This window comes from Daktulosphaira vitifoliae, unplaced genomic scaffold (genome assembly GCF_025091365.1).
Source record: "Daktulosphaira vitifoliae isolate Bord-2020 unplaced genomic scaffold, ASM2509136v1 Scaffold_3, whole genome shotgun sequence".
NCBI classification, from domain to species: domain Eukaryota; kingdom Metazoa; phylum Arthropoda; class Insecta; order Hemiptera; family Phylloxeridae; genus Daktulosphaira; species Daktulosphaira vitifoliae.
Genome location: NW_026099574.1, coordinates 44,943,505 through 44,968,882, shown reverse-complemented (window position 1 = coordinate 44,968,882; position 25,378 = coordinate 44,943,505). Strand labels below are relative to the sequence as shown.

At 25.0% G+C, this 25,378-nt stretch overlaps 2 protein-coding genes and 1 long non-coding RNA gene across 9 annotated transcripts; 1 reads left to right on the top strand and 2 right to left on the bottom strand.

The window, feature by feature from the left end:
- Positions 1-1,730: 1,730 nt before the first annotated feature.
- LOC126900475 (uncharacterized) lies at positions 1,731-12,534 on the bottom strand. Of its 3 annotated transcripts, XM_050676206.1 has the most exons (9): positions 11,895-12,534; positions 10,876-10,928; positions 4,571-4,736; positions 4,051-4,227; positions 3,737-3,910; positions 3,455-3,600; positions 3,052-3,130; positions 2,846-2,991; positions 1,731-2,253 (listed from the first exon to the last, which is right to left on the bottom strand). In XM_050676206.1, the coding sequence occupies exons 3-9, from the start codon at positions 4,605-4,607 to the stop codon at positions 2,086-2,088; spliced, it is 927 nt and encodes a 308-aa protein (XP_050532163.1). In that variant the 5' UTR covers positions 4,608-4,736; positions 10,876-10,928; positions 11,895-12,534; the 3' UTR covers positions 1,731-2,085. The 3 variants fall into 3 exon arrangements, with proteins under 3 accessions (XP_050532163.1, XP_050532165.1, XP_050532164.1); XM_050676208.1 differs by lacking the exons at positions 4,571-4,736; positions 10,876-10,928 and having other exon boundaries at positions 11,895-11,961; positions 12,145-12,534; XM_050676207.1 differs by lacking the exons at positions 10,876-10,928; positions 11,895-12,534 and adding an exon at positions 5,663-6,103 and having other exon boundaries at positions 4,571-4,796.
- LOC126900476 (uncharacterized) lies at positions 12,275-13,335 on the top strand. Its single transcript, XR_007702865.1, has 2 exons — positions 12,275-12,385; positions 13,231-13,335. It is a non-coding gene; the product is annotated as an uncharacterized LOC126900476 (long non-coding RNA).
- Positions 13,336-13,725: 390 nt separating this feature from the next.
- On the bottom strand, positions 13,726-23,494 carry LOC126900474 (uncharacterized). 5 transcript variants are annotated; one of them, XM_050676201.1, is made up of 5 exons: positions 23,360-23,494; positions 19,543-19,716; positions 18,198-18,344; positions 15,670-15,835; positions 13,726-15,544 (listed from the first exon to the last, which is right to left on the bottom strand). In XM_050676201.1, the coding sequence occupies exons 1-5, from the start codon at positions 23,477-23,479 to the stop codon at positions 13,917-13,919; spliced, it is 2,235 nt and encodes a 744-aa protein (XP_050532158.1). In that variant the 5' UTR covers positions 23,480-23,494; the 3' UTR covers positions 13,726-13,916. The 5 variants fall into 5 exon arrangements, with proteins under 5 accessions (XP_050532158.1, XP_050532160.1, XP_050532159.1 ...); XM_050676203.1 differs by lacking the exon at positions 23,360-23,494 and adding an exon at positions 21,242-22,081; XM_050676202.1 differs by lacking the exon at positions 23,360-23,494 and adding an exon at positions 19,933-20,069.
- Between the last annotated feature and the right edge of the window lie 1,884 nt (positions 23,495-25,378).

Genomic DNA, 25,378 nt, shown 5'->3' with positions numbered 1-25,378 from the left:
GGTATTTCGAATTTCCTTTTATAGACTCGCATTTACTGTGTATGTGAATATGATAGGAAATATATGCACTATTATGAGATCATATGTATATTGATGAGAATCAACGACAGCAAAAAATGATAACCGTGAAGAAACCCTGAAAATGTGATTTCATTTTTCTGTTGGGATGAATCAAAGTGCAAAATCTAATACGTGCTTGCCATTTTTGAACAGTCATATTCACATATTATACATACATTGCAATAACGTTTCCGACTACCAATGAAACGTAAAAACATATTGTTTTAGTCTGTTTAAGCAAAAAGATAGACATTAAAAAAACACAATGGTAACACTAGTCTTTCCAAATCGACCAAAATCCACAAGTCAAAATGTCGTAAGAAAAATGTGTAGTTTTTAATATTAAAATAACAATACATAATTAGAATGTTGCCGTTATTAATTAATAAAAAATTGATTGATTTCCGAAACAACAATTTTTTTTCACGGCTTTACTGTGGTTAAAATATAAATTGATTGTAATGAGGTCGTAATAATTTCTAACCAAAAAAAGCCATAATCAAATCAAAAACCCACGCGTAGCATAGTTGGATTCAGTATAGATTTAATCTAATAATAATTAAAATCACTATCATATAAAACGCTTTGATGCAAATCTGTATACAAATCTGNACTATCATATAAAACGCTTTGATGCAAATCTGTATATAGTGTTTAATTTTAGAAATTTGGTGGATTATTCCAAAAGCAACATGATCCCTATTTCATTATTTATATCCTTATTACAAGTTTTATGATTTATAAGTTTAATATATAAATAAATATTTATTATAGCAATTAAACATACTATGAAATTGATATACAATAATTTAGTATTGTAATTTTTATGGAGAAATTTAAAAAATTATAAAACAATTCTTACTTTTATGGCAAACGTATATAAAAGTTTTAGGTCTTGGTGCATTATTAAAAAAAAATTTTTTTGTTATTTATAAATAAATTTACTTGTCTATATAGAGCTATAAAACTCTAAAATTTCTACAAAAATTTCCTTATATTTGCATCCAAGCCTTATTTATGATTGTGTTGTTAATCACTGTCTGAAATCATCTATACATGTGCCAATATTGCCATATAACCATTGTAATTTTTGTTTTACCTACAATAGTTATTTTTAAGTTTAGAGTCTCCCTTTATAAAGGGAAATGTTCAGATTAAAAAAAAAAAAGTACGTCGAATGAAAGTATATAAATGGTATATCTCATAAAAAATTGTATTGATCCATACATTTTTCAAAGAGTTATAAAAATCATAAGTTAAATATGTAAACTATAAAATCGAGAATTTTAACACAAAAATAGCATACGGTTGGGTTTTAGCCATTTTCACCATGAAGACAAAATAAAGTACGACATTTTTTTTTTCATATTAAAGTATATTTCGTAAGTTTTAATTTAAGATATATATAAAAGTGTCAGTATTTCCGGAACACTATCAAAAATAAAGATGAAAAAATAATATAATGATACTAAAGGATTCATCTGGTTGTCTTACTATATTCCATCTTATAATTTTAATTTAACTGATCATTATCTTTTTTGGATTAAGGCCAATCATTTTTTTTTTTTGAATCTTTAGTAATATAAAATAATAATATATCATTACTTGAATTGATTAGTTTATTAGAATTCAAGTACAAGTAAAATAAATCATATTTAACACCTTACATTTTTAAATACTTTTATTACTAGAAAAAATCTTAACGATACATTGAATACATAAAGAAAAATTTCGAAAAGATTAGTATGGATAATAATATTAAATTTGTAATTGAAAAGTTTCTTTCAAAAACCTTCAACATCGCTGTTAGCATTTGATTAATGGTTCTGGTTTTGAAAACATAATAAGTACAAAATCAAAGGATGATCCGTTTGTGTCCGGTTGTCTGTCCGTATTAGACAAACCGGTATTCTCAACTCATTTAAGTCACCCTTACCCTCATACTTTGCTTCAGAGCGGTTGACTTATTAATTATAACTTAACATTATTTATCCATGCTTTTCTTTACGATTAATTTTTATTTGGTTAATCCCATTCATCTTGAGACGAATTTTCTGATGAAGAGACAGAGCTAGAACTGCTCGACATCATATTTACCCGATGGAACATAGCAATATTTAATGGGTTCATTCTTCCAAGATCATTTTCATCTATCTTTGCTCTTTCTATAACTTTAACCACAGACTTCACCGGCTATAAAAAAAATTAAAAATCTTTTATTAAGGTTATACATATTTTTAAGAATTTTATTTTGACTACTTGTGTCTCGGAACATATTGTGGAATCACCACCTAGTAGTTAAATAAATAACTAATCACTTATCCGAGGGACTTGTTTATATATAAAAAGATACCCGAACAATAAATTGATTTTAAAGAGAAAAAAATTGAATTTAACTAACACATACAATATTAAAATAAAATGAATCATTAATTTGTAAATATCCATATGACATGTATATATATGTATAATATACTTCATATTTTTATGAAGTGTTTAAAATTCAATTCATAAATATTCACTTCATAAGTATGATAAAAAAAAAGTAAACAATTAAATCATTGCAGAAATTTATACGAGTGTGTGGGAGCTGTGGCACGAATATGCGAATTTACATGACTAAATTATTTATAAGTTTATTGAAATACATATTAACATTTAATCATCTAGGAAAACATAGATTTTTAGGTTTTAATTTTTTTTTATATTTATATTACTTACATTATAATAATCTATAATAAGGAATTTGCACCGTATTAAATTATTAATTGTTAAAAAAGTTTACCTTCAATTTAAATCCACGTTTGATTTCATCCAATAGATTTATTGGTAGAGTTGGTCCATCAATCTTACCTTTGCTTTTAGTATTGTTATCCACTTTTGGAAACATTGGTAGAGTTTGGAAAAGTGGCGGAGCTGGATGAATAAAATCTGGAAAATTTTCATGTTTAAATAACATAAATATGACTTTCTATGTATTTATACAAGTAGTATTCAATGGGTTCGTTCCTTGAAGATTTTTTTCATCTATACTTGGTTTATCTAATACTTTAACCATTGGCTTTACCGGCTATATAAAATTAAAAAATCAAACACATATACTAATATTTTATATATTTTAAAATACTTTGATTTAAGTATAATTAATATATAGTTGAAATCATCTCATGTAACTTGATTTGTAGTTCAAAATGTTTAAATATTAAGAAGTGTCAAAAATGTGATTCATTAATGAATATTAATGTTAATTAATTAATATTAACATTAATCCACTTAATAAGTACGAAAAAAACATTTAAAAACTTTAAAAAAATTAACTATAATCACATTGCTTACATTAAGCTATAATATAGAATTTGCACTATACTCAAATATTAATTGTTAAACATTTTACCTTCAACTCCACACCGCGTTTGATTTCGTCCATAAGATCCATTGGTAGAGCTGGTCTATTAACTTTACCTTTGTTTTCAATATTATTATTTGATTTTAAAAGCGTTGGTAGAGTTTGTAACAGTGGTGGAGCTGGAGGAATAAAATCTAGAAAATGTTTATATTTAGAAAACATAAATAGAATGACTTATTATAATAAAATTAATACAGTACTTAAATTTATAAATATATATTATCATTTTTTTATTGTTTTTTTCTATAAAATTAAAAAATATAGATTTACCATTCATTTTCCGTAAGTTCTTTAATTTGTTTAGTTTTTTGTTCATATTTATTTCCTGTTCCTTGCGTTTTTCTAGACTACTACTATTTTTCGGTATTTGGTAATCGGTAGATTCCCTTAAACAATTCTGAACAACTCCGTGGATAAATTCGGACGTTAAATCTTGAATCTGATCTATTAAATAAAATTTTGCTATAAATTATGGTTAGTTCAAGACAATTAATAAGTGGTGTAGTAGGGATTCACGTCCTTATTTTTTAAACTAGGTCATTATATATCATTATAGAATAATTATTTAAAATATAAATAACTACTTCTAATGATGATTTCCAATTTTGGGTCATTACAAATTTCACGTTTTATTGATTCCTTTAAGTCGGTTATTTTGTCGGCCATAGTTTTTTGTCCATTCTCGCGTTTTACTGGTACGCTACCATTTTTTATAAGAAACTGGTTAGATTCTTCTGAATGGATAAAGTTTTGAATCTTAACTATAAAATGAGATATAGTTATAAACTATGGATATATTAAAATATCTAAGCTGTAGTATAGTAGGAAAATGTAAGAAGTCATAATTAATTAAATATAATAGAACATAAAGTATTTTCAAGACACTAATAATTAACAAAATTCATGTAGTCGAATTTACAATTGAAAATGCATATATATTAAGAGGTTTAATGTTTTCTTTTTTCAGAAAATTTGTTTGTGATTTTGTAATATCTTATAATAAATTTGATCGGATAAATTTGTGTTTTCAGAAAATTACAAAAATAATTTGTAGATGCATAAACTTACAAGCTGTGTTTACAATAATACAATAAAACTACAAACCCTTTTTCCTTTCATTAGTAGTACCCTTCGATGTCATTATCGAATGTAACGAGTCTCAAATCGCATCAACATTTGCATTAGTTCTCTTGATATTAGCACAATTTTTTTTATTCTTCCTTTGACATACTTTTCTTATAAAATTTATAAATTTACTAAATATGCTTTTCTTTTGTGGCATTGTTATATTTTATAGAAAAAAATACTATTAATTACTCTTTAAATTGTACTAAAACAGAATAATTAAATAATGAATGTTTAGACTGAAATTTCCATAGGAAATAAACTATAATTGTATCATAGTAATTGAAAATAATAATGTCTATTTTTTATAAGCCAATTACTATTTCTATTAATTTATGCTATGAAATCAATTAAAACATGACATTTTCTTTAGCTAATTTCTTCCTATTTTATGTACTCTAAATGTAATTGTGAAAAACGTAAAGAGGTATTATCTCCACTAAATAAACACCAAACGGATATCTAAAATTAAAAAATATTTTACATTCATACATATAAGAATTCCCAAAATTGATGAAAATTTATATTTATTAATTTTAAAGAAAGTATTTTTTCATTAATATCTATATTCTGTTAATGTTTGAATTAATATTAAATGTGATCCAAAGTTGACTATTTATTATAAAAACTTTCCTACAAAAGCAGGTGGTTCTAAGCCTGTTGTAGCAATTGTACTATAACCTCAATAATAAATCGAAATAACCATTATGTTAAATTGATTCACTTTTTAGTCAAAACAATGAATTGACTTTATAAAGTTTAAAATTCAAAAGTTTATCGATATATTATTTTTCGGTAATTTTCTGTTTTAATCATTTTTAATATCAAATATCAAGTTCAATTTAAGTTTCATAGGTGGTCTTATAATATTTTTGATTTATTGTAATTGCTTTTCTACATTGACTGAAAAAAATAATTGGATTCAAATGAACTAATTTACTAGGTATAAGAAAAATGATCAAAAAACCGAAATTATTTAATTTCCTAACTCTTTATCTAATTTTCTTGAACTTTTATCAAGGTAACAGGGATAAATTATATTGTATTGTTTAAATTATCGATCACTTTTACCTCCTTGCAAAAAAATGCCAAACGCATTTCACAAGTGTAGTATTATACACGATAGATATCTAAAAGACATGTTCATTTAACGGTGGCAAGGTGAAATTGATTTCGGTAGGCAAAACACGATTAAAGGGGTTGCCGAAGAATTGAATTTGTGCATGGGCCGATTAGTTTTGAGTTAAATTCGTTACGGCCACGTGTGTATAAAATCGGTTTGCCCTCGACGCTCCGATCTTGCACACTGTACTAGCAAAAAGACAATTTCCATCCTCCAACCACATTTTCCATTAAAAACCCTGAGCACAAACCGTCTTTCGAGTTTTACAGCCGTTTTCCAATTACCACACGCCTCCTCAATTCCATTTTACTTCCTTGAATCTACAAGTATAAACACTTTTATAATTAACTGTTTTAATTTCAATATAGACTCTCTATGATTTAAATGAAATAAAACATTATAACATGATATAATCTTTGGAATATTTTCTTTTATTTACAGCAAACATCTAATATTTAGAAATATAATAGCATCAAAGTATGAACAGGATATTTTTTTAGTAATTCGAAAATATTATTATTTTATTTTTCATAAAATGATAGAGTGTAAATTATATTGTATTTCATGAACCCATAAAAACATGCTAATGTTGCTGTCTTAAATCTTAGTAAAGTAAACTAAGGTAAGAATAAATAATTTAATTTTATAGTTATGAACTAATAATTGATAGATATAAAGTCTTGGACCATTTTTAAATATTTTAAAGTGGTTATAAAATAATTAAATTAAAATTGAATTCATTGTAAATTTTTGAAAATTTTTCATAATTTTACATTATTTTTCCCTTTAAAAATACCTTTTTAAGTCTATAAAACAATGGTAATAAGACTTGATTATGTTTTGTTGATTGGTTATATAATATTTTTATTAATCAATATCCAGTAATGACAATTTTATTTTATCTTATACAATTTTCAACATGGAATTTAAATAAAAAGTTTTAATTTGGGGTAAAAATACAACGTTACTTTAAAAAAATTAATTTAATTTTTAAAATGATAAGGTAATTTTTTTATTTATTGTAATAAATAAAAAAAATATTACTAATCCTATAAACTTAATTTTAGTATATTATCAATAGATATTAACAATATAATAAAAAAAACGGTAGCACAGTGTGCCATAGTTGGGATAAGTATAGATGATAACTGATAGTGATTAAAATCACTATCATTAGAAACGCTTCAATGTAAATCTGTAGATGGTGTTTAATTTGTAGTAAAAATAAATCTTCATATTTTAAAAAAATTTAATCTACACGTTTCTGTTTAAAAAATTAAAATTAGCATTCTTACAAAACATAAGAGTTGTACATAAAGAGTGTTAATCTTGAAAGTATTAGTACTTAATAAATTACACTTATAGGCTACTCATTGGGAACATCTATAAAGAATATTGCTTAATCATATAATTCAACAAACTTTTCAATTTTTAAATAAATTACAGCTATTCTTTTAATACAAAAATAAATTAGTAAATCTAATATTTGCATTCTTTTTTTTATTATATTTTAACTATAAAAACAATTTTTTTTGTTTTGTTTTTTAAGTAATTAATGTTTTAAATGGTGATCGTAATATTTCAAAAGCTTCTTCTAATAAAATAATTCCTTTAAATAGATATTTTAATAGAATTTTCTTAACACAATATAGCAAATTTTATTTCCTATGGTACAGAAATTCTAAGTTAAATTGTTGACTAATTCAAAACGATTTTTTTACCATTATCAACAACTGTTCACAAAAAAAGCTACCATAATAACTCAATAAGCTATAAAACACAGTGTGTGTAAATCTCACACATGTCTCCAAATACTTTTGTTGTATGACTTTAACCACATTTATTGTATTCTCAGCAATTCTAACTAGTATTATCGTAGAATATATATAGGGCGTTAATAATTTGAGCAATTTTGATATTAATGATAGAGATCATTTATTACAGAATCAGCAAAATTTACCCTTTCTTATAATACGTAGTGGCTATAAATTTAACTTGACTTTTACTTGTAAAGCGTAATTAATTTATAGGTTCATTGCACACCCCGTTTACGAATAAAACATGTAAAACATTTCTTTTACTATACACAAAACATTGGGTTTTGTCAAGTTAAAACTTTTATAAACTCATAAAAGAGAATTTCTTTTTAAGCAACAAGAAAGTAAACGTACGTCAACTTTCATTTCAGAATAATTTACTGAGAGGAGGGTACAGTCCTTATGGTTTTACTGCATAAGTCTTATTGTAAATTTATAATTGTTTTCGTATAATAGTAAATATGTCAACTTTAATGATTCTACATCTATATTTATTAATCACTCAACTCACGTTTATTAATTTTTCAATGAATTATCAATTATTAAATTCAAAACAACATCTAAAAATCTCTTATATTGAACAGATTTGGAAAGAAAATATTAAAATCTAAATAAATTTGTAAAACCTTATTTTACATGTAAGGAATTACAATTTTAGGGTTAAGCTGTTTACCAAGCGTGCCTACGCCTACTGCACCCCCTGCGTAAGCACATATCCAGGAAGGGTTCATACAGGTCGAATTTCTTTGTGGTTTATAAGATAATAATTATTTTATCAATTGGATATAGTTAAACATATTGAATAGTCTACTTTTCCCAATAACAAACATTTTCTGTCAAATGTTCAAACTAATACTATACTAGTGCGTCTTAGAATTATTGTAAACGCATATAACTTTTTATACAATAATAATTTTTTTTTTTATTAATGCCTTATTAAACAACTACTTTTAATAAATATTTTTATTATTATCACTCATTAAACAAAAAAGAAGATTTAAAATTGAATCTTGTTTTTTTCATCGAGTATTAAAGCCTTTTAAGTAAAAAAATTTGTAATTGTTTTCTTGATAAATTTATTTTCAATATTTTTCAACCATTTTACGAAAATATTTCACCTTTTAAGGACAATGTATTCAACTAGATACGATTTGTGATCTTTTGCCGTTTCATTGAAAAAAAAAAAACGATCCTCAGTGAGAGCTAATAAATAGTGGCGACAGACATAAAAACGGCAGTACAGTATGGACATGACATAGTTGAGATTGTATAAAAAATATAACAAAAGGTAAATTTGAGGTATTTATAAAAAAAGTTATAAAAAAAGTAATTTCATTAACTAGATACAATTTGTTCAGTAAAATCGGTTCAGTGAGAACTAATACAAAATAGCAACAGACTCACAAAAAAAATAAAAACGGTAACACAGTGGGGTCGTGGGATAGTTGGCACAAATATACATGATATGTATAATGATTAAAATCACCATCATAAGAAACGCTTCGATGCAAATCTGTAAATGGTGTTTAATTTTAAGAGACAGGCGGATTTTTCCGAAAATAAACTCCTATTTTCTTATTTATAACATGATTACATGTTTTATATAAGTGTAATATATGAATAAATATTTAATAAATTTTAATTTATTTATTAAAAAAAACCACGTCATAGTAAAATTAATACCTCCTCAGTTTCGCATCGAAGCTAAAAATTATTAAATTACATATATATGTTCAGTTCTTTGAATCAAACGATATTTTCTTAACAAAAATTAAAAATATTCAATAGTTTCTGAGAAAATGAGTCTTATCCTTAATCGAACACCTCTATATAATATATACAGGTGTTCGATACTATATATATATTAAAGGGGAGGCTAAAAGTCACATTGTTCAATTATTACTACATACACTACATGTATACTACTACATAAGATTTGTATTTTGAAACTTAGCAACTATTATTTTGGAAACAACGTTCACAATTTAAAGGGAGAAACGTCTTTCAGGAAAGCATTTAAGAAATCATTCGAATAAAACTGAACGACTCGGCAAACAAATCCGCAGATTTTCGCCGCCATAACACGTTTGTTGACTCTTTTGTACATGGTCATAAACGAATGGATTTTAAACGGCCATGTTAATTGCTCTATAGAGTAATATGTACATAAACCCATTGATTATGCTATGTAGACAATCAAAACAACTAAAACCATTTTATACAATTTATAATATGTAATTCATAAACACTATGTGTGCAAGAAAAAAATATATATGCGTTCATCATATTATAGCCATCGTTCTTAAGCAACTCATATTTACATCATAAAGCTATTATTATGCGAAACGTTGCAGTCTTATTATCGCGTTAAACGGCACAACGAAGTCAGCAGCGACACACGAGTTGTGTAACGACCTAACTTTATAAGCCGGTCGTATATTTTCCAAAACGGATTTTCAAAAGCTCGAGAAACGACATGCCGGCGTAATTTTGAGAAAAATTGCTCCCCCTTCCTGCCCCGAGACAATTAATAGGAATTTATCGAGTCCATTTGCATAATTGGATGAGTCAGTGGAATAAACGAAATAGGCCGGTCCGTGCAATTGGTTGCTCGTGTAGCCTATAATATTATATTGAAGGGTACATTAAAGGGCATGGTGATGGTAGCGGTGCAAAGTGATCGATGTTAATGCCTCCCCAGTTCATCCAAGTTTCCAATATCCTAAACGTTGTTTTGCGACCCGTAATCGGTAATAAAGTGAAACCGAAGAATTTAAAAGTCGTTTTAAGGCGTACGAACACAGATTTTATTATACGGTGTTTTATATTGAACTTTCATATAGCAATAATGCATTAACAAAATAATTGGACCTATAGCATATTCACGGAGATGTCCGGACCCCATGGACATAAAATCATAGAAACGGGGGTAGTGGAGGGGTGAAACTCCCTACTACTCTATGTTTTAAGAGTTATCAGGGCCCCCCGTACAAAATGTATAAATACGCTACTGAAGTAAACACAACAAATTTCAATTAAAGTTTTTTGAATAAGCTAAAAAACTTGAATGCAATAGATATTGAGGTCACCAAATTTGAATTTGTTATTAGTTGATTCATCATTCCATTTTAAGGGAGTAAGGGGTCAAGTATCGATTTTAGTCTTTGTATAATTTTAAACATATTTTATATTTTTACTACAGGTAAAAATATATTACAATAACATTGCCAATATTACATTATAGTATGGGACCAATATTAATACATTTTTTCATAAATAATTTTTATTGAACTACTATTATAGTGGTTTTCATAGTTTTACTTAATTTTAGAATATATTTTTACTTTCAATCTGTTTTTGAAACACTTTCTTCATTTTCCATCTCTTCTAGTAAAATCTAACAAATTTAAAATGTCAAATTAAACATCAGTTTTTGTAGTTTTCTTGCATTTTATTTAATGAATTTTAGAAATAAAGTTTTTATAATTAAACGAAATTTTACTTCATAAAATTTATCGGCCCCACACACAATTTTAATACACTACTAATACATTTACTATATGATTGTCATTTTATTATTTTAGTCTATACCATTTGTGATAATTGAACAATTCCATGGCAAATTTTCAATAATAAATGTTGGTTTGAATATTGAAAAGTAAAACAATTGAGAATTGTTATAATTTTTAAATATGGATTACAATAAGTGAACAATGGCTTTGATAATTTAAATCTTTCAAATCTTTAAGAGCATTCATTTTATTACCTTTCTATAGATATCTTTATCAATTTACTTATCATTATTTTGTAAAAAATATTTACAGGCGAAATCTAAAAAGGTGGATAAATGACAATCGCCACTTAGACTCTTTAAGATCACTAATTTTTTTACTGAAGTAAAAAAATACCATTTATAAAATTTATTATCAATAACGTCATTGCTAATAGTCAGTTAAAATGAGTAATAAGGATAATATTATATTACTAAATTTTCTACTTATATCAAACAAAAATCGCATTGAAAACTACCGTGAGTCGTAGATATTGTTATGGGTAAAAAATTTCGTACGTAATTCAATAGGATTCTGGAAAAAGCCTAGCAAAGTATAGTACATAGCTAACGAAATAACACAAAACATATATTACTGTATCATTGTAATTAATGCGCTATCTTGATATGACTGTTAGAACTAATTTCAACACAACTATAAAATTGTTAAATCGTTAATTTAGTCTTTTTAGAAAAATTAATTTTGGTAATACACGTGAAAACTCACACTGGTTAAAAATCATAGAAATGTGACATTTATTTTCAAAATTATTCAGTGAAAATTTAAGTTGACAAATATTCAAGAATACATACCGATGGAACACCACATGATGTGAAGTTTGTCTTTTGTCTTTTTCACAAAAACCAACTATAGTGATACCTGCTTATAAGTGTGAACAGTTACAATATAAATGTCACGTAGTTCTGTAGTAACAATCTAGATTCTATATCGTTCAAAACGAAATCGAAATACAATTTATTTTATGAAGTACTACATTATTAAAAAATAAAATGTGTTCCGATGATTTCTCTTATAAATTATCTCTATAAGTAATCTATCTACCTCTAAAGTTAATGATCATATAATTAATAAAACTGCGACACGAGTCTTCTTGGAGCCAAACTTTACAACTTGGTCACCATTTTCAAATTCCGGATACACTTCCAAATAGGTAATAACATAAATAGCGACGTAACAACATATTGCGTGGTAAAGGGAAACATGGTACCGTATCACTTTGTATGATTAGCTGGCTATGGACTTTATCATACAAGTTTTATTTTAGCGCAATATAAAAAGGAAGGTATGACATTTTTTAAGTTAACAAAAGAAAAACGTTTTTATCTTTTAATAACATTGCACTTCACATTTTTTCTGTTGCGTCCTATATCGTTGAACTAACGCGTTAATCATGTATCTAAAGCTAACACTGACATTAAATTATTAATTCTAGTAATTCGTCATTTACTTATTTTTTATAAATGTGTATCAATTTTGATTACGAATATTTACCTAATCGCTACAGTCATTCGCAAGTAATTTTTAAATATTCGAGAAAAACTATGATATCATATTCGATTAACAACTGAATTTATTGATTTCCGAATAAGTATATATACAAAAAGGGGCTAAAAAACTATCAAACAATTTTAAAAATATTAAATAACAAATATATGTACAATTACCTTAATTAAGTTCTAACTTGTTTTAAGTTTAATAATATTACTTCACACTCTACAGTTCATATACAATCAATATTGTCATAGTTTTCAAAGTTTCTTTGGTTAAACGCAAACGATAAAATTTCACTACGCTCATAATTTATGAATATTTTTACAATAAAAATAATTATTAAACTATTTGCTAACAATTTACAAGTTAAAATAATTAGTAAAAACACAAGTTAAATTATGCAATAAAGATTCACCACTAAATAGACTGTATTAAAGGATAGTATGGTGTTATATACACATAAAATATTAAAAACTTTACGCGTTGTTAGTAAGGTTAAAAAATATCTGTGAAATAAAAAGAACATTATACAATTATTTTTAACTTAATGCATTTAATTAAAATAAATAATTTTGATAAGCAAAAATTTAAGTCGATAATAGCATTAAATAATAGTTGTTTGTTTTGTATTTACAGGTTATACATGGTTAGAAACAAAAATTAAAAAAAAAAAAATTGAAGATAAAAATCAATATTAAGACTTTTTATAGAATATAAATGTAAAAATTGTCTTGTTTAAAATGTTACTAAACATTTTTTGAAGAGGGCTTATGAATGTAAACATTTTTAACTTTTATTTTAAAAATGGCACAAGGAAAGAAAGTTGATCAGTTAAATATTATGACAAACAATTACATAATTATAATATCATAAATTTAACACAATAAAGGGCTGATTTTCATTTTTTAAACCAATAAAATTATTAATAATAGAATAGCATTGATAATAAACAATTTTCTGAGCCTTAAAATTCTATTCGTTCAAATATTAATAATTATAACGTCATTGAATTTTGAAATTATAATAATAATTAAACAACTTTTTTTTAAAATCATATACTAAAACAAAATAATATTATGTTAGGCACTATGGTACAGAAAGTCAGGACTACAAGAAAATAAAATGTTTACATATAATATATATATATATTCAAATATATATAATATGTATTATATTTACATAAGCCGTGCAATTTATTTGAATTTACTAACAAAGTCCCCGATGAAAGTAATGTTTAATGTCCTATTGCACAACCCAGTTTTTACAGAATTTACAGTTTTACATAAAAAATATAACAAAATAACATCCTTAAATAAATAAATTCAGGAGCTTGGATGTAGCTCATTGGTAAGGACTACTTCTTCTGAAACTGGTTCTGATATAAAATCATTTCCTGTTAAATCTAAGTCCACGTACATCTTAGATTTTTTTTGATGATTACTTTCATTTTGTCGATTTTCTACATCTTCAGATTTAAACCCAAAGTGATCCAAATTTGTATGTGTATTTGAATTTTCTGCACCAGTACACATGAGAACATTAGAAAGTATCATTTTCTCATCATTTTGATCATTTGAGAAAACTTCTTCACTAGCATGAATTTGGTAGTCTCCATCCTCAGCTGAAAATTCAATTGTGTTATTCATCATAGCCTCTAAAACGCTCATCTCTTCTTCAGCTACACTTTCCATTTTAAGATGCTCATCATTTTTTAGTTTTTCGTTTTTAACACTATTAGAATTCATCAAATCCATTTGTATACTATCTTCACCCACTACAACATACTCAACATCTGTATCAACATTATTATTTGACTGATTATTAACAGAATTCACTGGTGTTAACATTTCTGTTTCAGAACCAGAATGGTTTAGTTTAAAGGTACCTCTTTTCCTAAGTGGTAATTTACCTAATAAAGCTTCAGATAACTTTTCATTTGCACAGTCTAAAATTTTTGTTATTAATGGAGAAGATTTATTATTTTCTAGTGGTACATTAATTTCAGATACACTTAACCTAGGTGAATCTTTTTTTTTATCAGGAGTTACTGTTATTGATTCTTTAAATGCTCTTATATCTTCTGTAGTTAACACATATTTTTCTATATTTCCATTATCAGCTACTTTATACAGAACAACGTCATCTGGATTGTCTGGTGGTGAATGACTTTTAATATTTTTTAATATTGGGTCTTCTGTACTAGTTTCTGATATTACAGAAATTTGTTGTTCTGGAATATTTGTTACCTCATCAGGAGGTTTAAGATTTACAAGGTTCATACTATCTGTGAGCTGAAAATGTAATGCATCTTCTTTAGCTAAAATATCATAAACATTCTCTGTTAATGTTATATAGTTTCCATCACCATTTTCAATAAGTATTGGTATATCAGTAGGAAGACCAGCTCCTCTTAATGCATTTATATACCTTTCTGAATTTTGAGTTTGGGTCTCAATGGGTTTTTGTACTTTGGGTTTGTTATCAACAAGTTTATCATTTTTTGTTAGTAAACTAGCTAATAAAGGAGACCGATTAACATCTTCATCTGCTTTTAAATCATTAATTGTCATAGATTTTTTGACACCATATCGATTATCATCAATAGAATCAGCCGGTCTTTTTCTACTACGTTTATATCGTTGTTCCAATTCTTCATCGACTTTCTGATTTGAATTATCCAGGCCATTACTAATAGGGGTATTAGGATTATTGACATTTGTTATATTGCTATCATTGGTTTTATGCTTAGTAGGTGATACGTATGTTTGATTAGAGCCCGCTAAAGACAACAAAATTTGGGCAGATTCTGTTTGAGGTGGCGTGATAGGAGCTGGTTTGTTCACAAGTGGCTCACAACAAGGACTTTGAAGATGAGCTTTAGGTCGACCGCGACCAGCACATGGTCGCCTTTCATTTGTTGGATTATTTTGTCCAAGGCGAGCTATTACAGCTAAATAAATATTAAAAAAATATATATATAAAATTACTAATATGTTAATTAAAATATAATTATTATTAAAAAAAATTATAGTAATAAATAAATTTATAAATTATAAAAACATATGCTATACATACAGACAGGAGAAGAGAAATTCCCATTTTCTGCTATTTTAGGTGTGACTGGAGAAGATGAAACTTGACATATTCTAGTTTGTGTTGTTGTAGTACCTATAAGTGATGGTGGTTTAATAGATTTTGAATCTTGTAAACTATCATGGGCCAGAGAAGATAAACCTTTCACCTAAATATAGAAAAATAATTATAGTATAAAATTTAATTAAATACAAAATGATATAGCTTTCTTAATATATATATATATATCACTTATTATCTGTTTACAAGCATAAGTCTCTAATTTTTATTTTTATTAATAATATAATTGAGATCCTTAATAAAGCAATATTTATTCTCAATTTCAATACTAAGTTTAATTTGATATTAAATTATTTATTTATTTTATTAATGCTACATTATACAAATTAAACTTTTCAAAAAAAAAAATTTACTGTCTGGATGAACTTATAACATGTATCTTATTGAATGTGATGCTATTCCCTGTCCATATGATTAAAAAAATAAGTGAAAATAATAACATTTTTATACCACTGTAACCCTTATTATAAATTTTGATATTAATGGAGAATTAATAACTAATATTATCAGAGTTTGACATCATTTACATACAGCTCACTCTTATTAAATTAATCTCCTTATTGTACTTTACACAAAGAAAATGTGATAAATAACTTTTCACATTTCTTTATAAACTGCTTATATTTACTAATTTCATTGAAATTTTTTAAGTTACTAGATGGTACAGCAACATTATACAAATTAAATGAAATCTAAAATATTGCTATGTAGCACATTATTCCTGTCCAAGGTTAATTGGTTTAATCTTATTGTAATGTAATCATTGAAACAAATACAATTTGAAAAAAATTAATTACTTTTTAAGAAAATTATATTTTAACCAACCCTTTAATGTACCACATAAAATATTTACTACTTTAACTTTATTATTTAAATGACAAACTTTGTTTTATAACTTATTATAAATTATTTACAGCAGAAATTAAATTGAAAAATATTTTTAATTATGAAAACTCTGGATAAAAGTGTAATCTATTTATTGTTGTATAATTAACGGTAAAAAATTTTTGTCAATCTAAAATTATGAATGATTAAAATATTTGGTATTCAATATTACAAAGAATAGCATGCTTCAGTTATTAAGTCATTTTACCAGTAATAAAGTAAAGAAAAAAACATTAACATAATTAATTATTTACAATTGTGCTAATATAACTACGAAAAATGTATACTGTTTATTAAACTTATGATTTGGCAGTTAAGAAGCTAACAGATATATTTACTATAAGTAAACTCTTAGATCAAACTAAAAATCTTACAATCAACAAGATTATGTTTTAGATTTGTTATAACCAAATTTTTTTATTCACTCAATTTATGATCATGTATTTAACATGATCATAAAATTTTAAATTAACTAAATAATGAATATTTCATAGAGTGTAGGGAATTCATGATGTGAGTATTTTATACAATTAATATAGTTCATTGTTCTCTATGTAAATATTCTAGAAACTTACATAAAATTTGATTTGAACTTCATATAAATGCTAAAAACAAATTAATTCCAATTAAGGAAAATAAAAACTTTGAAGTTGTCAAATTGAAATACCTTTTTTCAAGATACTGTCTTTTTTTACTCACAATACAATTTATGTTTACCAGTAAACATTCAGTAATGAATAAGAATTTATAAATTCTACAGAGGGATTGTTTAACTATAAATCACACAATATCTTAAAAAGAATAAAATATAAAATAATATTTTTTTCCATAAGTTAATATCCTAATTTCTAGAATTTTCGAAAAATATTTGTTCTTATCGCCATCATTCCAATTTAAAATTTTATTAACTTTTGTTTTCGAAATAGAAAAATATATGTTTAATCAACGTAAAAATTAAAAAATTACTAGACAATAACAACTTTTGAACCAGTATTTTAAAATACATTAATATTAACTTGGCTAAAGAACTAATATGGTTCTTAGAGATAAAAGTACACAGAACCACACTTTATAATAAAATGTGTAAATAGGTTCTAAAACACTGGTTAAAAAATTGTATAAAATCAGTTATTTTTTTAAGGCAAGGGAAAAGAAGAAGAACCAGTCATTTTTCAGTAGAATTATTTTCTTAATTTTAATCTGGTAACATATATGTCTCCATTTAAAAACTAAATTGATAAAATTTTAAGGGGAAAGAATAAAATTTTAGAACATAACATATTATTTCTGAAAAGAAAAATTATGTCATGGTTTCTATTTTTAATGTTACCGATAAGTCATAGTTAAACTATCAACCTATATATCTAAATAATAAAAATTGTTTTTAACACACAAAATCAGTTCAACAAACAAACATAACAGTATAGAAATAAGATTAATTTGAGAGGAAAAAATTATAAATTTGAAAACATAAATTATTTAATTATAAATTAATGATAATTATTAAAAAAGTTACATTGTATTTTTTAATACTATGAAGTTTTTAATAAAATAGAAAAACATACCTCAAAAAATTTAGCTGCTTCAACTAAAGCTTGTAAATTATCTTCAGTGACATTTGTTTCACCACAATACATAAATTCAATCAAAGATTTAAGAACACTGAATTTCATATCTTTAAGGACAATCATTGGATGATTTCCAAGTTCACGCTATAAATGTAATGAATAAATAAAATTATTTTCATTCACAATTTTTTAGTCTAGCAGGAATGAATTTTATTTTTAAATTCCATACCTGACTAAGAGTGTGGGTGTACATAGTTTATTTAGAGACCGTATAATTTATCAAACACCCAGTAATTTAATTGTTATTTTTTACTAATGGGAATTTTAGGAGTAAAAGGAAATGAACCTCAAAAAACCTCTTTATCTACTTCTTCCTAGCACATAGGATTATAGTTATATTAGAGATATATTTATAGAAGGTTGAATATATAACACCCTCCCATTATTTTTATAATAAATTGATGAACCTTTATTAAAAACCTGCAGTTTATAATAAATCTCAACTTCTTCCTTATTAAGTCTATTTATATAATAAGTTTAATCAAACCATTATATTTAAAAACAAATTCAGAATAATGTTTAACATTTTTATGATTTCCCAAACCATTTTAAAAGTCTCTTACTTTTTCTAACTTATGACAACTAATGTTAAATATCAAACTTGTTTAAAAATTTTTTTTAATTATTTTCAATCTGACGAATATATAAAACTTGAATAAATACACTAGTGTATGTAAAAGTGACACATAACACTTTTTAAGCTGCTTAATAGTGATAAAATTTTAGTTTTTAAGTACAATTTTATAGACAGAAAACCACATAATTTATCATATCTCCAAGCATTTCATAATCAAAACATTTCTCTGAATAGTGTATACCAATAAATAACACATTAGGTGATAAAATCGGTTAAATTTAAGACCAAGTTAATTTTTTAAAAATAGAAAAATGTGTTCAACACTTTATATTTAAAAGATAATTGAACAATTTCAAGAGAGGAGTTAATTATATGATTTTTAAGTGAAGCTACTGTGATACACAGTATTTCTAAAAGAAATTTTACAAGAATTTTTTAATGGTATATATTAATTTAAAATATTGTTAGTAGATATGTGCTATACACTGCTAAAACACTACTGCTCAGTTGTCTACTTAGATAAATATAATTATACAAAAAATTTTAACTTCTAATATTTTTCATTTGTAGGAATTTAAATGATTAGGATAGTTTATACTTGGATACCCTCTTAAGAAAAATAAAAAATTATAGGAAGTTTACATTAAAAATTAAATAGTTGCTTAAATAATCATGGGCATTAAAATATTTTTGATACATAATTACCTCAAAATATGGACTACAAGCTGCAAGAACTGATCTATGTACTTTTAAACTATGAGTATTACACATAAGAGTAACATCAACTAATTGTTGGCGCTCTAAAAGATATCCTAGACGAGCTACTAAATGTGTTGAATGATCATCCCATGAAACCATGAACCGAGTTGGATTTCCCATCTAAAAATTTGAAAGCATATAAGAAAGATGACATTATGATTATTAAAAACATTATGGTTAATGTTAAATTCTTATTGTTAAGATTTATTAACTTTTAAAGAAAACCACAATACAATTTTTTTTTTAATAAGTTTATTATCTTAATTTAAGATTTTAACACTAATCTTTTATTTAATATGTATTTTTTATAATGAACTAATTAATAATAATTTTTACTATACTGCACATTGTTACAACTTGATTTGAACTTGAATTGAAATTAAATTTAAAAATATTTATACAAATTCTTATTGTATTACTTCAAAATAGTTTTTTAATTATAATTGCATGTTATAACAGAACTAATCAAGACTAAATCATCTTAAACCACAGAATAAACCATTAACTAGGTATAAGGTATCTGATATAGATAACTTAAGCTTAATAGAACACATTCCTGACTATAATATTGATAGCCAGAGGCCATTTACTATTTTGGAATAAAATAAGACACTATTTTCATATATTGTTCAAACATAATATAAAATGACAACAAATATTAACAAAATTTTTTTATCAATTATTTATAAAACTTTTAATATTATACAAGTTACATGATACAGTGAACATCATTTGACTAATAAATTTGTTCTAAAATAGAAACAATTTAGAAAATTTTATTTTTTGATTATTTAAGTAGTATTTTTCTTTCAATTTTTCAGTGGTTAGATATGTCTTATGTCTATTCCTTCTAAGAGTACCAATTTTATTTTTTCAACTGGCAAAATGCATGTTTAACTAGTTCATGTAATAGAAAATGATCCAACTAAAAAAATAACTGGTCGATAACAACTATTCAACCAGTAGTTCAGAAGTTATGATAATTTATATAAATGGATGGAGGAAGTAGTGATGCTTCATAATAAAAATAAAAAATTCATCTCCACTCTGTAATAAAAAATGTTAATAATTCCTGGTATACTAATTCAAAAGTTGTTTTCGTCCAATTATTTTCTATTAAATAAATTACATAATTATACATGTTGTAATTAAAAAAAATAAAGTTGGTATCCTTATAAGGAAAAGGGATATATCTAAAAATATTTAACCACTCAAATATCAAGTAATAAATACATTTTTTTCAAAATCATTATTTTTTTAGGAGAAATTTAGTAGTCAACAATAAATTTATCACTCTGTATAGAATTATAAAAAAATAATTAAAACTTAAACTCCCTTTAACTTTAATAAGGAATGTAGTTATGTTCTAGTGGTACTATTTTGATCAAATTAAAAATCTCTATAATATTTATACAGAATCATTTTTCAAAAAACTACAGTGACAGATTCATTTTAAAACTATTAGAAAAATTCAATGAGAAATATACTAATAATCAAAAAAAAAATTTTAACCTGATAAAAAATAATTAATTTTAAAATAATTTGACTAATAAATGGAATTTCAATTGTAGTAAAAAAGCCTATTTGTATTTTTTTTTTTTTATGTTATACTTGTTTTTAAAAACAACATTCGAGTGAAGTTTACCTTTATATTGATTTGTGAAAAACTATTCCAGCGACATTGGAACTTGAGAGTTGATACAGATCCAGTAACAATTTTAAACAATCAATAGCAAATTATTTAATTTGGGCTATATTACAGTCGGATCAATTCGATCGCCCTGCAAATAAGTCAACGACGACGTGGATCGCACAGACGACGATGACAACGACCGCGACGACCACCACATTATCAAAAAATCAACACAACGTTATAAATCAAAACACTCCTCAGTCGATGGGACTACAAAATGCTGTTGCAAATTTATCCAAAAAATATTTTCACGAATTCTATTTCGCTAATATCTTCTTCAAACGTCCACAATAAAGTGACGCGATCTTCGAAAACTGATGACAACTTTCGTCTAACTTACACAAAAAAAAAAAAAAACAAAAACGTCAACGTTCGAATAATTACATCAATAATTATGTACGCGTTTAACTATAACTTATTCAAAAATATCATTTTGAACCAATCTTGATTAATTGTACAACTTAATTAACATTTTTAAAACTTATTCAACATAATATTAATAAATAATATTATCGCTTATTTTGTACGGTCGTCGACGTTCACTGTCCTCAAGGGGGGGAAACACCGTAAATCCGTTTGTTTTTAATAATATTGACCAACATTAACTCCGAATGTAACAGTGTTGACTTATGTACGTGTGTATGTGTGTTAGTACGAAAAAGAAAACTAAAACACTGAGAACGAATGTACCTATGTATATATTGAGTATATGCATAGATGTATGTGAATATGTATATATATATAATGTATATACATATACGAAAATTATACTACGAATGTTCAGGGATAATCGTGATTGCGAGTGTGTGTGTGTTCAACATAGAAGGATTGGCATTGAAGAGGAGGTGCGATGTCTAATGCGCGTGCGTGCAAACTGCGTAAGCATCGCGGTTGCCAACCATTAGGTTAGTGCAATTCCGGGCAATGACGTCACCTATTTACTCAATAAAGTATACAAATTTTTCAAAATAAATATTTTAATAAATAAAAATTGTTTTATTCAATAATATCGTTGCTTATAGTGCAATAATGTGTATATAATAATTTGAAAAAATTACATTTTTACCAATAAAGATAAAATAAATGTTTTTAAACATTTTTTTCTAACACATATTTTTTATAAAATTCATAGTGTTAATGTAAGTCATGGAAATATAATCACTTCTTGTGTTACTATATGTATTATTCAAATTGTTATTTAACTATCCTAAAAAGATACGTACTGTTTTCGTATGAACGTTAAAATTTTTTTCTGCGCCAATAATATAACACCACCCATTTTTTTTATACTACAATCTACACAGAATAGAATAGACTAATAACAACTTTTATAATTTTTTATACAATTAAAATTTCGCTATATTTAAAAAAAAAATTATGCATTCTTAAACTACGTTAAAATCATATTTTGTATTATATGTTTTAACATTAAACAAATTATTTTTTTATTATTAAAAATAAATTACATCGAAGTGTTATTGTATCAAAGTTTTAAGAGTTGTCAATTAGATATATTCCACTCTGTATATACATAAATAATAAATATAATAATAATAATATCCAATATACATTTTTATTTGGCATTATCATTAAAAAAATATTTCTACAATTTGGTATTTTATTTCTAAAATAAAGTATTTTAGGAATAATATTACGAATTTTTTAATAGCGATATTTGACAACGCCAAATATATTGTAGTGAACAATTAATAGCACACACAAAAATATATTTTCTAGCAAATGTATGGAAATATATTGAATAAGCTAATACTGTTTTTTTTTTGTTGCAAGGCTTTGGTAGATGGCAACTTAGGCATTTTTGCCAGTCTAATTTTTAATGAAAACGGGTTCCAGTCAATTCGCACTATTGCTGACCGGACCATATTTTAAACAAGTCCATTCTTCGTTAAAAGCCGGATATATAATAATTAAAAAAATAAAGTACAAATTGATTTTTATTCAATGAAAAATTCATTTAATATTTCATATTTAATAATTTAAAATACAAAAAAAACCCATTTATTGCCTATGTATCTCTTGTTATCATAATCAGAAAAAACAGATTCTTACTTGACAAAACTGTTTCTCAAATAGCCCAAGCCTCTGAAGTAGTTTTCCGAGAATTAATTTCTGAGGGGTAATAATAATTATCCTGTACGATAAATATACAAATCTATTTATAAAAGTCATCTTATTGCAACTTTATAGTTTAAGTAGAGAAAGAATCCTACTTCTTTTTATTAAATTTAAAATTATTATAATTAATTAAAATATTAAGTAATTAATAATAATAATTAGTGGTATAATAAATATTAATAATAAAACTGTTTTATATAACAAAAAAAAAAAATTAATTCAATGAAAAAATTATTGCTTTCTTATAGATTTTATTGAATTAATAAACATATGTATAATTTTGAATAAATCTTATTTATAAAGATGATAATTTATATTATTTACTTTATCATACTATTTATTATTATGTTAATAATTAAATTTTTTATAACAATAAAGAAAATATTGGTCTGATAATATCACTTCATTATGAATGTATAGTGCACTACAATTATTTAATAAAACTATTAATGTAATTTATACTTTATTGTCGTCATAAATTCTTTATCATGACAATTAAGTTTTTTTTTGAAAAAATTATAGTTTTATTCCTACAAATTTTGCATTACTGTATTAAAAATATATTTCTAGGTTCAAATTTGAAAAATCATCATTAGCATCCTCCGTATTTTTTCCTAACTTTGCCTCTTAATTTACTGATAAACTCGCTAGCAAATATTCGTCAATGTTTATCCCAAATATATTTTTTACATATAATCTCTCTATATTGTGTCGCCTCCATTTGATGTAAGACATGATAGTAAAATATATTCCAATTTTTTATTTAGGGGAAAAATATTCGATATTGATAGACATATAAATTAATTTACGTATATGTTTATAAAATAAATGGTTCAGTTCATCTCGTACGAAACTATGATTTTAATTTTTTAAATCTTAGCGATAACTTATCTACTTGTTTCCTCCATGATGCGCTAAACACATCATAATCAATTCAATGCAATAGTGCACCTCTTGTCTATTGAATACAGTTACTGAGTTCAATTGACTTAGTGGTGGCAAGTTTTTGAACGTAGGCCTATTAAGTTTTATGTGCTATGCGCGTGTATATGTACTCTTACGATGTTAACGTTATTCATTGATTATCGTGAATAAAATACTTCTTATAGTAGCTTTAAAACTTAACGTTCACTTTGTCAAAGTTTATTTATGCTAAATTCTTGACCTTTTTTTAAAAAATAATTTAAAAAAATAAGAAAAGGAAATGTGTAAATAATTTATAACAATGATATAGAATATTAATATTATAAAACATCCTCTTTATTTGTTTGGAGTCCCCAAGTAAATCTTGATAATTGGTCGAAAATACAAAATATTGTTACTAATTGGCTCCAAACAAATTTTACTATTATAGTATAGTTTAACTAAATAATCTAACTAGTTAGTTAGATAAAAGGTGAATTTACTTTTCATCACATCGGTACGATTTTAATTTCCATAATTATTTCGTTGAGTTATGGGAAAAAAATGAGAACTTAGTGAGCCAAATATAATTTTAACAACCTTAAGATATTTGCTCTAGTTACGCCACTGAATATTATACACAAGGTGATTAATTAACTTGGCCTCGCACAATATCATTAAAAGTATAAATCATATTATGAAAATTACATATTATAAACTCTCAGTTGAAATAGTATTAACTTGAGCTTAATAGAAATACACATGTTTAATTAGCTTAAAATAAAAAAATGACTGACAATAACTTTTAAACGAGTATTTTGGAAATTATTAACACTTTAATAAACAAAATGATCGGTTTATTATAAATCGACTACTAACAAAATAAGTACAATGCTGAAAAAACATGTTTTGCTTTGTTTTAATTACATGTATTTCTTGATTTATGAGCTAATAATTAATTTTTAGAATAATATCTTTTAACTTTATTTTTTGAAATGACATAATAATTAGCTAGTTTATTTAATAGAAAATGATCTAATTAAAAAGTTA